Raw genomic sequence first — 12,602 nt, 5'->3', positions numbered from 1 at the left:
TTTTTTTTTTTTTTTTTGAATACCTTTCATTTATTCCGAATCCACCAAATTTAGAAGATGCAGCAAGAGGTATCGACTGTGAAAAAGGGAAATGATAAATAAAAAAACGAAGATAAAGTAGAATGTTTTTCCACACACACTGTTGTCAAAAACTTTTACTTAATAAATCTCGGGTAGACCAGAATCGAAACCCCACGCCAGAAAGAATCTCGTTACAGGGTTGAGGAGAATGTTTTCCAGTTAACAGAAACTCAAAAAAATAAAAATAAATGGCAGAATCACAATCCTGTCCTTCGGATGAGTCCCGTTCGATTCAACATTCTCAACGTCGCGTATTTATGCAGAGAATCGTCGAAGATTTTACCTTCTTTGACATAACAATGTTTGTCACAAAAATAATTCGTGCATGTGACAATGCTGCACTTGCTCTAAAACGGCGGAAATCTGATTAGACGCCTCATTGGAACTGTTCCGAGTGAGGAAATTTTGCTGTCAAACCTGTTGATTCGTGCTTTATCGAGCTAGGTCACAAAACGGAAAGAAGTCAGCATACAATACCAATGACCCACAGCGTTCTACAATTCACAGCAAGCGTAAAAATCACTGAACACAAAGATTAACCCCGAACGGTAGGACACCACTACAGGTGATAGAACAAGTGAACAGTGTTCCATTCACAGAGAGTTGTTTTTATATAGCAAAAGTTACCCTTGTTCGGTGGATATCCTATTTATGTTTGGATCGATAACCAGGATTAAGTACCTAATAGTCTAATTGTTCAAGGTAGTTACGAAGTTGATGTCTATATCCTGGTAGGTTCTATCCGACGGGGCGTCGATCCAGCAGGTTTAATATGTTCAACTCAACAAAAGCAACAAGAACATCTAGTTCACCTGTTCTGGAGTTGAATTCCCCCTCACTTAGAATCCCTGTAATCTGCAGAAGAAAAAGAGGAGAATGCATAGACCCACCTGAGCACGTCAGTAAGAGTGCCCGAGGCGAGTTGAGAGTCGGATTAGCAGACCTTGGGCGCGCACAGGCAAGCGTTGCGACAGATCCAACCACACCCCGCAAATCGCCATAGCTAGGTCCCATCAAACCCCCGCAACTGCCCCCAGATTCTCACAATGCCAACACCCTCAAAATTCTATTCCACCAAACCACGCGTCCAAATGTATGCTGCAGAGCTCATTTGGTTCGACGACAATCTCTCCACCTCTTCTCCTTAGGTTCTCAATGCAACCCTCTTCTCAAACCGATACAAAATCGCATTTGCAATGGCCCAGGACCAGAAACCTCGTGACTTAGCTGAAATTACAAGCTTCTTCTCAGAATTATCGCATTTCACTCAACACGGGTACATGTACAGCAACTGTCTTCGAATTCTTTGTCCAATCTTCTTCATATGTGATTAAGGTAGGATTTGAAAGGTTCCTCAGACTGCCTGCTTCTCTCCACTGTGGCATCCAGAACTCCCCCGAACACAACCAAGACACGGGTGAGTTGTGCTGGAGAGATTCGCCGCCATTGACGACCCATCATCCTCCGCTTCCGTCTTTGACTCTTCCCCCTGTTTGCATTTGTACATCAAAGTGTTACGTCCTGATGAGGGAAAGTATGGTGTCCTATTGTATCAGCTTGTTTTCTCAGTTGTTTCGTCGAAATGAAAACTTCAGGTCATTGCCCTGTTGGCGAATGAAGTTTACACGATGGTTTCACGTGTTGCTGTAGATGGCTTCGAACGTTTGTACTTATTGAATCAATGATCTCTATCCAACAGCGATGCTTTTCCCAACGCTGTGAATTGGAAAGTGGAAAAAGAAGACTTCATGACTCTATTTTTCATTTCTACCCAAATTATCTAGCAGATTTTGAAAGTTTGCGAAAAGCGATTTCTAGTAACTTGACGGATAGAGGCAGATGCGTTGGGAAACCTTTTGTCCCAAAACTCTAAACTCTAGTAAAGCACGACGTCAATGCAGACTCTCTGTTCTGAACGGAATCTGCGCCATGCGTTGATAGATATCATGATTAATGGCGTTTTCTACGGTAGCGCTATGCAGATGTTCATGAAGTAGACTCAGGTTGCTACCTGGGGCGAGAAATGAAGCATATGAGAGACCGAACCACCAAAGAGGAACCTGCATGAATCCTTGCACTTGCCGCTTTCAACAGAATCCAAACAAAAAAGAACTTGAATGTATTATTGTTGCTGCAAATAAAGATTGAAGTGCGGACGATGAATCTGCATGTTAGTGGTTCTACACAGCCGAGCAAGTGTTGCGAAACACATTTTGATGCGTTGCCAATATTGTTTGGATCGTGTGACCTGCTGAGCGCTGTGGGTATCATATGGTGAATATCTAACACAATAGATGAAGGATGTAATTACAGAGTCTCCGCATGAAACATCAAACCAGAGTTCCCCTGTGAGGGTAAGTGGCTCCATGTATGAATGTGCTTAAGCTGAGCGAGAATACTCGCTTTGCACAGGTTTAAACAACAATATATATATATATATATATATATATAAATATTTGTTGCACAACATGAGTTTCTTACATTTGGAAGAGACAAATGGTTGGCTAGCTATCCGATCAGCATTGCTATTAATACAGTGCAATAAGGAAAAGCTGTGACCAATGTCTCTACCTTTTCCAAACAGTTGTTTGCTTCAAAGGGAAAACAGCAATCCGTGCAAGAAACTTTCGAAGAATATACACTCGGATGACGTAAAAAAAGGTTGATTCAAAGAGCATTTGACACCCATCGATGGATGCTGATTTGGGTGCAGACGGTGCCACAATTGTACCGGTAAAGTTTTCATAGTCTTTGGATAAAAAAATGAGGCATTTTTGTGTGGAAGAGGAATATTCGTTTAATTATTAGGGTTTGTTCAACAGAGGGATACATGTTTGTGTTGCAGTTTGACAAAACATTGTTGATCTATTTTAGTGCAAATCTTGGTTTTACTAAGTTGATCAATAAGCTCCGATAACAACATCAAAATATAACAATTTTTGACGATCAGTTTTTTAGTACTCAAATAATCTAATAATATTTCTAAGATTTATTTAATTATGTTATATATATATATATATATATATATATATATGTATAAAATATAAATTGGCATACTTGTAAAAACAATTCAAAGTAAAATAAAAGTTTTTTCAAGATGTTCATCAACATAATGTTTTAGGGTAGTTAACTTATTCTACAACAAGTTCTAAATTAGTTTAAATGATAGTTGAGTCCTTTCTTAAAGATTAATTGTGCAATCAAATGATTGTTATTTTAATAATAGATTACTACTTCTTTTTTTTAAATACAATTCAATATTTTCTTATATCTTATTCAAATCTATTTGCATTTTTTATTTAAATGAGGATTTGATGTTTTATAAATAATGAAATAGTTTTTTTCTTTTGTAAATTTAAAAAATACTCTCATTCCAATAAAAGGAGGCTTATTTTTTCAAATGAAAATATGCACTTTTGTTTTGATGTTTTTTTAAGGTAAGCCATAAAGAAATTTAAAACTAGAAAATATCCAATCAATTTGATGATTATATTTTTCAACCACAATAAGTCTAAAATAACAAGATCAATTATAGATTTTTCAATATTTAAGACTACTAAAACTTTTATGGCTTTTATATTTATTTTTATTAACAGATTATTATAAGAAATAAACATCCCAAAGAATAAACGTTATCTAAATACACCAGTTTGACTTTTGATGCTATAATATCATGTACTATTCAATAATTTTTTATCAAAAAATAAAAATAAAATAGATGCCCCAATATCTAACACAGCAATAGTAAAAGCTATAAGATTTTTAAATCCTATATTGATTTTTTTTGCAAAAAAGTATAAAGTATAAAAGATATTACAATAGAGTTTTACAATAATTTTAGAAGATGTTGTATAATGATTTTACAAGATGATGTAGTACAATAATTTTACATGATGTTGTACAAGAATCTAATCTCATGGCCCTTCATGTTGCTTTTGAATTTTTTTCGAATTTTTTTTGGGAATTGTACATGATATCCTAAAGGCTATTCTATTTTTAGAATATTATTTATAAAAATTTATTAATTCTCTGTAATATTGGCACATTTTTCCTTATAGATCTAATCTATCTGCAAGTTGGAATTCCAAAATACTACAAAATGGTGTAAGTGTGCATGACAGAGTAAAAACTAACAAATGTTTTTCTTAGGTTGAGTGTTTCTTAGTTGATATATCTACTTAACAAAAGTATTAGTATATAAGTTGCTTAGCTATGTATATACTTTCTACATAATCTATGCATTAGATATATATATATATATATATATATATATGTATATGTGTGTGTGTGTCTTAATTTTTGTTAAAAATAAATAGAGATATAAAACTTTTGGACCATAGATCTTCAAAATAGGGCTCTTCATATAGAGACTCTTTCAATTATGTACATTCTTCACAAGAAAATAGGTCCATTTAGCTTTATAGTTGATGGTAGCATCCTTCACCCCCCTAAATTTAGCATACCTTGCCAAATCGAAATCAAAGTCCTCTACATTCACACAGGGGAACAGTGACACCAGGATGGCGGGAAAAGTTCGCGGGAATCTCCACGTGGCACCAATGGTGTCAGTTCCTGCTCGTCCAGTCCACAAGCTTCACTGGAGAGGGTGAGCTAACCTGGCGTATTAGCTGGAAAAAGCGGGAAGAAGTTTCGAAGCCAGTCTCTTCAATGGCCGCTGCATCCTTCTAATCACCGTTTCCCGATTGATCGGCGCTTCTCGCAAAATTTGACCGCTGGGATTGTAAGACCCGACCCTGGCCTGGAGCACACACTCGTGAGGTACCGAAGAATTGGCGTTTTACGTGGCTGAGAGGCGATTACGGTGAAAGACGGGCGAAAGAGCCATTTTCGGATCGTCTTGTGTTCTCCGCCGCTGTCGATTTCTGGTTTTGCCGATGCCTGGAATGTTTGGTACAAAGTGGATAGGCGGAGTTTCGGATGTCTTGTTGGGGTTGGGAGCTAGAAGGTTGGTTTGGTAGATTGGGAGTGGGAGCGATTGAGCGCGAAACTGTAATTCATTCTGGGTCGGATACCTGTCGGTTAGGCCATGGGGTCCATGGTGGAGGAGAGGAATTTGGGCAAGGTTTTTGCTCCAAGTGAGACGCTCAATTGGGTCATGGTTGCTATGAAATTCTCGCAAAGGACAATCATTTTCAAGTATGGGGCAGTCAGCAGTGCTTTCTGGATTACAAAATTGCCTCTAAGTCTATTTTTTTACAATCTACAGTCGTCTCTTGATGTTGTAGTTGTGAGTGGTTCTTTGTGGTTGGCTTAGACATCTGATTTGTCTACGTGCTTGCAGGTAGAAGAGGTGTACAAGAGAGTTTGGTCTTTTTTCAATTGTTGAGGAATTTTTCTGCTGCGACGGGTTACCTTACTTAAACCAAACGTTATTTAGCAGCTTGTCTTTCTCGTGGTGTTCAATGGCATCCTTGAATACTCTACTTTGTTATTATAATATGTAGGTAATTTTGACATTTCCGTATCCGTGGGCATGCAAAAGCAATGCGGGATTTGCCTTCTTACTGGTGCAGTAATAGTCTGTGGTTATGCTGCTAGATTAGCGCCGAGTCTTGTCTCAGAACTTCTTGAACGGTACGAAAATATGGTGAATATGGGTTGGAAATGTTTGACATGATTTATGTTCGGGTTTGTGTATACACATATGCTTACATGCTGGCAGATTCGTGGCGAAGTGAGGGTTACGGTTTTGGTTCTGGCGATTGCCTGCAGAGCATGTTGGGCGTTTGACCGAAATTGGTTGGAAAGGCGTGTGGTTAGGATGGAGTGCAGATTGGTTTGAAGATGCTTTGCAAAAGGAACAGTGTCCTGCTCATGTCGAGAAGCCAGAAAAGGAGGATCCAGGTATGTGAGGATGCGTGAGAGTGGAATGATCAAGAGAAGGATAAATAGAGAGATAGCAAATTTGAAAATCATGGAGGGGGTTGTTCGAGCTGGCTTGCCCGAGTGGTCTAAGGGGGGCGACTTAAGATCGCCTATGCGTAGGCATGCGTGGGTTCAAACCCCACAGCCAGCAGGCATTACTGAGAACTTTTTGTTAGACGTCTTTCTTTGGCTGGGAAAAGAGACCTGGTCCTGCTTTTTTTTTTTCTTCGGAAGGGAACGCTCTCAATTAGTTTTTATCTCTTACAGTTGAATTATTCTGAAAGAGCTGTCAAGAACGTGTATTCCAGATCCAGATTTGTTTGCAAATCAACTGATATAGCATACGTCGGGACAAAGTATCAACTGAGGTCAATTACTAAAGATTTTCGAACACCACATGCATACATACATCCTCCGACGTGTGGTGCCAAGTACAGAAGTCGATTTATCTGTGACAACTCTTTAACAGTCTTGGAATATGCGTTTGAATTGTGAGTAAACTACATTTTTTGATAGTGACATTACACCAGACAAAACTATGCTGTGTCATGACCAGTCATCCGAGAACGTCGCTTGAAAGCATAGTAAACAGAACTTGTTTAGGGCTATAATTCCAGCAATATATTAAGTTTGTCCTGTTCTTCCGGCAAGAACAGAAAAACATTTAGAAAGAAGGAAGATGTTTAGTCCAACACCTCCACAGTATGAGCAAGTGAGCACTGTAGATCTGTAAATGTGTGTGCGTTCATAATGTGCAATAAGCCTGATCACAAATGGGTTGTCTACAGCATCTCTTCAGCAGATTTACACAGAAACTATGACACTAATGAGCCATTCTCATACTATCTTGCGGAAGAGCTTTGGTGCGGCCTGACAGTACCCACATACAAACCAACAATTAATTGTGGCTCTTGTTTAGATCACATTTACTTAAACCCAGAATCGAAAATCCATTCACTTAGTGACAGCCCCATAATAGTTCCAGGTAATACGTGCACCAATTCAAACCCTGGTTGAGTTCAGCAATCCATCCCAGTATGTTGGAATCCCGAAAACGGCATCCGGCACTTGCTTCATTCAATGTCTTAAAGCTTAAATCATGTGAAAGAGACTTATGCATTGTACAGACACTGTACAAAATGAAGATGGAAATGGTAGAACCACTTACACATTGATCAATGCAGCCCCAATAGTCGAAATACTGGCCAGTGCAATGCTTTTGACCATTCTCATCCTCCTCAATGCGCTTCACGCATGCCTGTCATACAGCATATCCATCAATACACTAACATACTGACGATCGTCGATTGCTCGTCATCAGTGCAATTCCATGAGGATTCACCTTATTGCTCCTGAATTCCTCCTCCTAAAACACGACTACCACTACTTGATTTGTCCACCAGGAAGTAGGCCCCTGATGGCGACCAATTACAATGCTACAAGCACAGAGACAAGGACAATTTCTTTTCCAGCCAACAGACATGTGAATCAAATCCCATACCTCATAAGATATAAGTTGCTTCACACATCTAGGCTTACACGAGTCCTCAATCTCGGGCTTTGGATCCATAGCCTCGACCACCTCCTCCTCAACTGAAGCCTCTTCCTCGTGTTCACAACCCCTGTTGTAACGCTCACAAACTCGCATAATCAGGTCATCAAAAATAGTAAGAAGTTGGTCCTCCTAAATCGACAGGACATAATCACACAGTGAAACTCGTTGTCCCATCTCAGAGTCCAATATGCTCAATAACACACGACCTATTTAGATTAGCATCTTCGCAAAAGCCCATAATCGTGAGAAAAAGGCAAGCAGAAAGAGAGCCGTCGGGCATAAGAAGTTAAACACTGCAGCTATTGCTTGCCAGCTCTATAATGTTTTTAACCCTGCAGAACCCACTTAGTGATTTGCACCTACATTCCGTAAAACCACTGAAGATTGCACAACAATGCAACCGACAGAGTGTTAAAGAAAACCAGAACAAGAGTCTAAAATGCCGCGACGACAATCAACAACCGAAAACTCGTGAGCAAAAAGATTCTTAAGCTCCTCACCTCAACGACCAAGCAAGAATGCACCTAACTCTGAACCCTGATCCCATAAACACGACCCCGACAAAATGTCATCACCCAAGCCATCTAAACATTTCTAAAAAACCACAATCAGCGGATCGGAGCCTTCAGGAAACACCATGACAAAAAGAGAAGGCAAACTCCACATTAAAACGTCAGCAAACGCCTAAGGATCGAAAATTTTGCAAAAGAAAACCAGAGCTCACATGATGCTTGACAATCTGTTGGGTTCACAAGCCCCGGAATGCAAGGAGGAGAGACAACTGGAATAACAGTTAGCAACAAGCGCCCCCGCTCACAAGGTCGGCGAAGAAGAGATGTGTCACAATCGTATGAGAGCCCAAAAACAATTGCATCAGTTGCTAAACTACGAGAATCTTTGCGGAACTGTTTGATGCCCACGAGAATTGACCCCCCGGGATTCTGATGGCGGAATGTTAGACGAAAAATCTTTCCGCCCTTCCACGTTGGACGAAAACTGGCCATCAGTAACGGTGAGTTGTGACTCGTTTGGGAACGATTGTGGACAACTAAATATTATTACTAAACATTAATTTGATAAGATTTACCTGCTGTAAAACTTGTAATGACATGTTCGAATTAAGTCTAATCCTTTTGTGATGAGCTTCACTCCTGCATTGTGAGTGATGAATCCATGAGACCAAGACCGTCATGCTTCTCATTTTCACAAGTTTCTGGTCAGGAGGGTCTTCCTTCATCGTCTCGCTGTGCCTGCTACTCCTGTGTTTTTTGGGGGTTTGTGAGAGAAATAGAATAGTGAAAAAAACAAGATAAAATAACAATGCTCAAATTGGTGCACACTTACACACAAGACCTGTGAAAGTCACTGGTATAGATACAAACGATATCGTAATCTAAGCCGGACACTGAGCCTTGAATCTAGGATCTCGTTTACCCTCTTCGATGAATGTCTACGTGGATGAAACGTACAGATGGATGTTCTAACAGTTTGTTAGGTCTGTCGTTCTATTGCAATATGCAACCAGTTTAGAATGCAGCGAAATGCGATGTGCTTGTGGAGTGTTTGTACAAGCAGGAGGGGAGAATGATGCAAATATGCATTTGATTGCGGAGCATCTACATTAAGATCAACCGTGTTTTTGCAGGGGGTTTTTGCGAAAGAATAAGTGACGAAAGCTCAAGCTACGCCCCAGATCCTGGCTCTGCTTACTATCAGATGACCCATACCTTCAAGTGGCCTTAAGAGTAAGACGGATTGTTCTGTAACATGCCGGTGCAAAAAGTGTCAGAGAGTTGTTGCACAGGACGTAAATGCTATCGAGCGCAGGATGGTGGTGGTGAGGAATCTGAATCCAGGGGTAAACGGAGAATGGCCGAAGAGCGACCAGTTTGTACGTCAAATAAATGTATTCAATTCAACGGATTTATTTTATTTTATTTGTCATTTTTAAATCTTAGGAGATATTATATCAAGATGCACTTCTTTGCACCCCTGAGTCTGAGACCGATACTTGACATTCGCAAATCTTGCCTAAGAGGGTGTGAAAATCGCTGCATTTACATCTGGTATCCTTGTTTATTAACACAGCACTTGGGAAGTGGATTAGGTTCCGAGTCGGATTTTGCTTCACCTTAGACATGTATATTCTTGGAACCGTCATAGAAATTCTCTCAAAACGGTTGAAAACATGGCTGTTCACACACTACGCCCGATTAATTCTGTTTCGACATTCCCTTTGAGCTCATCTTTGAGCATTGGTCTGCATGCAGGCATCTAAAGTTCTTTGGTGGTATTAATCATCAAGCCTTGCGGCGGATTCTATAATACCACTAACCTCGACGGTTGCACTGCTAGTGTGATAATTCTGACCAAGCACGATGCAACCTTCAATTCACCTGTATTGAGCTTCGTACCCGGGCACACACTAACGGCCTCCCTGAAGCTTTGATTGATCCCGAATGACTTGTTAGGTAGGTAAATTTCTAAGATGCTTAAGATGATATTTGCCTCAGCACTTTTTATGCAAATTTTCGATACATGGGCTGTATTTGTTTTTAATTTCTGTCAACTCCTCTGAAGCTGATGTTGCATGAATAGGATGAAGCAATTGAAATCTCGGTTATTTGCAATCACTGATACAGGTATTGAATGCTGCGTGGAACGCTGGCATCTCTATGGCTTGTGAGGATGCACTTGGTTGTTTTGACCATGAGAATGCTTAACTCGGGAAAATTCGTAATGACCGACGTTGGACTGCTTTCACCTACATCAGCGTCAACCGCGAACTCATGAAATTACACAATCTGAAAGGGTTTTCTCCAGTGAAGCTTTTGTATGGCAAACATTCACCTTTGAAATAGGTCCAGGTTTCTTACAAGATGATATCATTCTCGAGTGATGACTTTGCAAACATTTGTACACGGATCAATTCGAGATCTAAGCCTTGCACAAGAAGTTGTGCATGATTCAGCTTCATAGGTTACAGAGATAATTTCTAAGCTGGATCATCAGTTATTCAGCAAACAGCGTTATCATAATTCAGGATACGAGAATTATCATAATTCGGGATCAGATCAAAGTTGTCCCTTGGAAGTTGAGTGACTTGCAAAGACTTGTATCATTATTTGAACCAATGCCCTTGATAATTCATTTTATAATAATAAAGAAAACGCATTTCCACTAATTTGCTTTCACTGAAGCATGCATATTTTGGTTCATGTGTTCGAGATGCACATAACATCAAATATTAGAGTAACTACATTGTTAACTACGATGTGACGTAAATCCGCACATTCCATCAAATAACAAACAGTTTTAAAACGACCAGTAGAGGATGCTAATCATCTACCACAAAGAGAAGTAAAATATCCAATCTGTGACATATATGTTACATTCACAATACACACACACAAAACAATAATAGAGATCATAACCGTGCCAAGCCATTGTATTGTACAGAAAAAGATAGTTACAGAAAACGATTAAAAAAACTCTTCTAGCCTAATTCTGCAGCTCACCATCCAAGCTCAGCACGTAATGAAGACCTCTGCTTCTGCACAACTCGTAGAAGTCCCTCAAGCTGAATGAGGTCTATCTGCACGGGCTGACTGCGCGCATAATTCTTGCACACGTGTCTAGGAAAGTTGAAACAACCAGCCCACCCCAGCATAGAGAAGAAGGGCATCAACGTACTTTCAGGATGTCTTACTCCCAGCAACGTGTACACATCAATAGCTGCCGCATAAGTGAAGTTTCGGAGAGCATCCGTATAATATAAATAAGGAAAGACCTCGATAACGACGGCCCCTGGTCTTGCAAAGAGGAAGTTCACATTCTGGGAACCATGAGGAACCAGGAAAAAATCGTCCTCTGCCACACTTCGCACCTGGTCACAAAAACTGCCAATTCCACCGGATCTGTGCTCCACAGGTACTCCTAGAACCTCCTCCATCAACTTGCCAGCAGCGAGCTTGTTATCAAGCTTGCGAGATCCCGAGGCTCGGTCCAACACCACCGCTCTACTGATTGGCCACGAGGAATTTTTCTCTTCAATTCCACAATACCTCAGCACTTCAGTTCGCAGCAGAGCGTTTGTCTCCTTGTTAGGTACATACCTTGAATGTGTAGGAGGGGAGAAGAGCACGGCATCTTTGAAGCATATGGAGTCATCTTTATGCATGGGGAGCTCATGAAACCTAACCTTGTTTTGAAGACCAAATGCTTCTAAAAAGCCAATTCCCCAAACTGAGACATCTGCCTTGGAGGCAAACCACTGTAGAGAGGCAGATTGGTTGATGAATTGCTTGAGCAGTACCGCTGGAATAAGCTTCTCGGCCTCGTGGTGTGGATTGGGTTTCCCTGCAGGTAGAAAACGTTGATCGGCGACGAGACTAAGCCCCGATATCCAGTGCCAACCCTCATTGCACCCAGAGCCCCACTCTACCGGGACAGTGCGCTTCTCTCCAAAGAACCGGATAAACTTGGGCAAATCTGATCGTCTAGAGCCCCCGCAGATCCTGACCTTGTCAGTGGCGAAGCATATATTATCTACCCTGGAAAAGCATTCCGTGTTGCATTCTCCAGTGCAGTATTGGTGAGCATCGATGAATGGTTTAGTTGGACGAGAGCACGACTTGACTTGTGGAGCATTACTCCCATTCGGAAATGCGGAGTAGGCGCTGAAAGGAGACTTAGATGAAAGGAGGAACACAACATTCAGCAAAGCCAGGAATGTGAGACTTCCCCATACCAGTTGTCGACGATTTACGCGAAGCTCAACACTCCGTAAGAATCCTCGAGTTCCCACGATCCTTCTCGCCATCCATGCATACACCTCGCGCCCCACGTTGCCCCTGTCCGGTTTCGGCCTCTTGCTCGACCCCAGCAGATACATTTATATAGCCCGAGCATAAGTTCAAGCGCTATTAGTTTCTCTTAACTATCCTGAAACCCAATTTCACCACTTCCAACTGCTCCAGAATATCTCTAAACCTCACTGGACACAACTGAAGATCTAAGTGGGCACACTTCACAAAACCATTATACATTATTAATTAATTTTTTAAAAATAAAAATAAAA

The 12,602-nt window shown here is 40.6% G+C and overlaps 1 protein-coding gene, 3 long non-coding RNA genes and 1 other non-coding gene across 6 annotated transcripts; 3 read left to right on the top strand and 2 right to left on the bottom strand.

The window, feature by feature from the left end:
* Positions 1–24: 24 nt before the first annotated feature.
* Positions 25–2,324, bottom strand: LOC149987405 (uncharacterized). 2 transcript variants are annotated; one of them, XR_016498721.1, is made up of 2 exons: positions 972–2,324; positions 25–521 (listed from the first exon to the last, which is right to left on the bottom strand). It is a non-coding gene; the product is annotated as an uncharacterized LOC149987405 (long non-coding RNA). The 2 variants fall into 2 exon arrangements; XR_016498720.1 differs by having other exon boundaries at positions 25–511; positions 972–2,306.
* Positions 2,325–4,713: 2,389 nt separating this feature from the next.
* On the top strand, positions 4,714–5,558 carry LOC112295800 (uncharacterized). Its single transcript, XR_002973735.3, has 2 exons — positions 4,714–5,238; positions 5,384–5,558. It is a non-coding gene; the product is annotated as an uncharacterized LOC112295800 (long non-coding RNA).
* Positions 5,559–6,034: 476 nt separating this feature from the next.
* On the top strand, positions 6,035–6,118 carry TRNAL-UAA (transfer RNA leucine (anticodon UAA)). The gene has a single exon. It is a non-coding gene; the product is annotated as a tRNA-Leu (tRNA).
* Positions 6,119–6,562: 444 nt separating this feature from the next.
* Positions 6,563–8,351, bottom strand: LOC112295799 (cytochrome b-c1 complex subunit 6-1, mitochondrial). The gene is made up of 4 exons (XM_024547750.3): positions 8,247–8,351; positions 7,469–7,589; positions 7,136–7,225; positions 6,563–6,837 (listed from the first exon to the last, which is right to left on the bottom strand). Coding segments are annotated over exons 1-4 (246 nt in total). The 5' UTR covers positions 8,249–8,351; the 3' UTR covers positions 6,563–6,804.
* A 672-nt stretch (positions 8,352–9,023) lies between these two features.
* LOC112272855 (uncharacterized) lies at positions 9,024–10,706 on the top strand. The gene is made up of 3 exons (XR_002966830.3): positions 9,024–9,428; positions 9,793–9,993; positions 10,165–10,706. It is a non-coding gene; the product is annotated as an uncharacterized LOC112272855 (long non-coding RNA).
* The last annotated feature ends 1,896 nt before the right edge of the window (positions 10,707–12,602 follow it).

The sequence above is a fragment of the Physcomitrium patens genome, chromosome 19 (genome assembly GCF_059467195.1).
Source record: "Physcomitrium patens ecotype Gransden chromosome 19, ASM5946719v1, whole genome shotgun sequence".
In the NCBI taxonomy this organism is placed as follows: Eukaryota; Viridiplantae; Streptophyta; class Bryopsida; order Funariales; family Funariaceae; genus Physcomitrium; species Physcomitrium patens.
The sequence above is the reverse complement of the archived record's forward strand: the minus strand, read 5'-3'. Positions and strand labels throughout refer to the sequence as shown.

Excerpts from the sequence above, each read along its gene's own strand:
- LOC112295799 (XM_024547750.3), bottom strand. Across the intron at positions 7,226-7,468 it reads AGCAACTTATATCTTATGAG|GCATGCGTGAAGCGCATTGA; the intron begins GTATGGGATTTG and ends GCTGTATGACAG. Across the intron at positions 6,838-7,135 it reads GGGGCTGCATTGATCAATGT|GCCGCACCAAAGCTCTTCCG; the intron begins GTAAGTGGTTCT and ends GGGTACTGTCAG.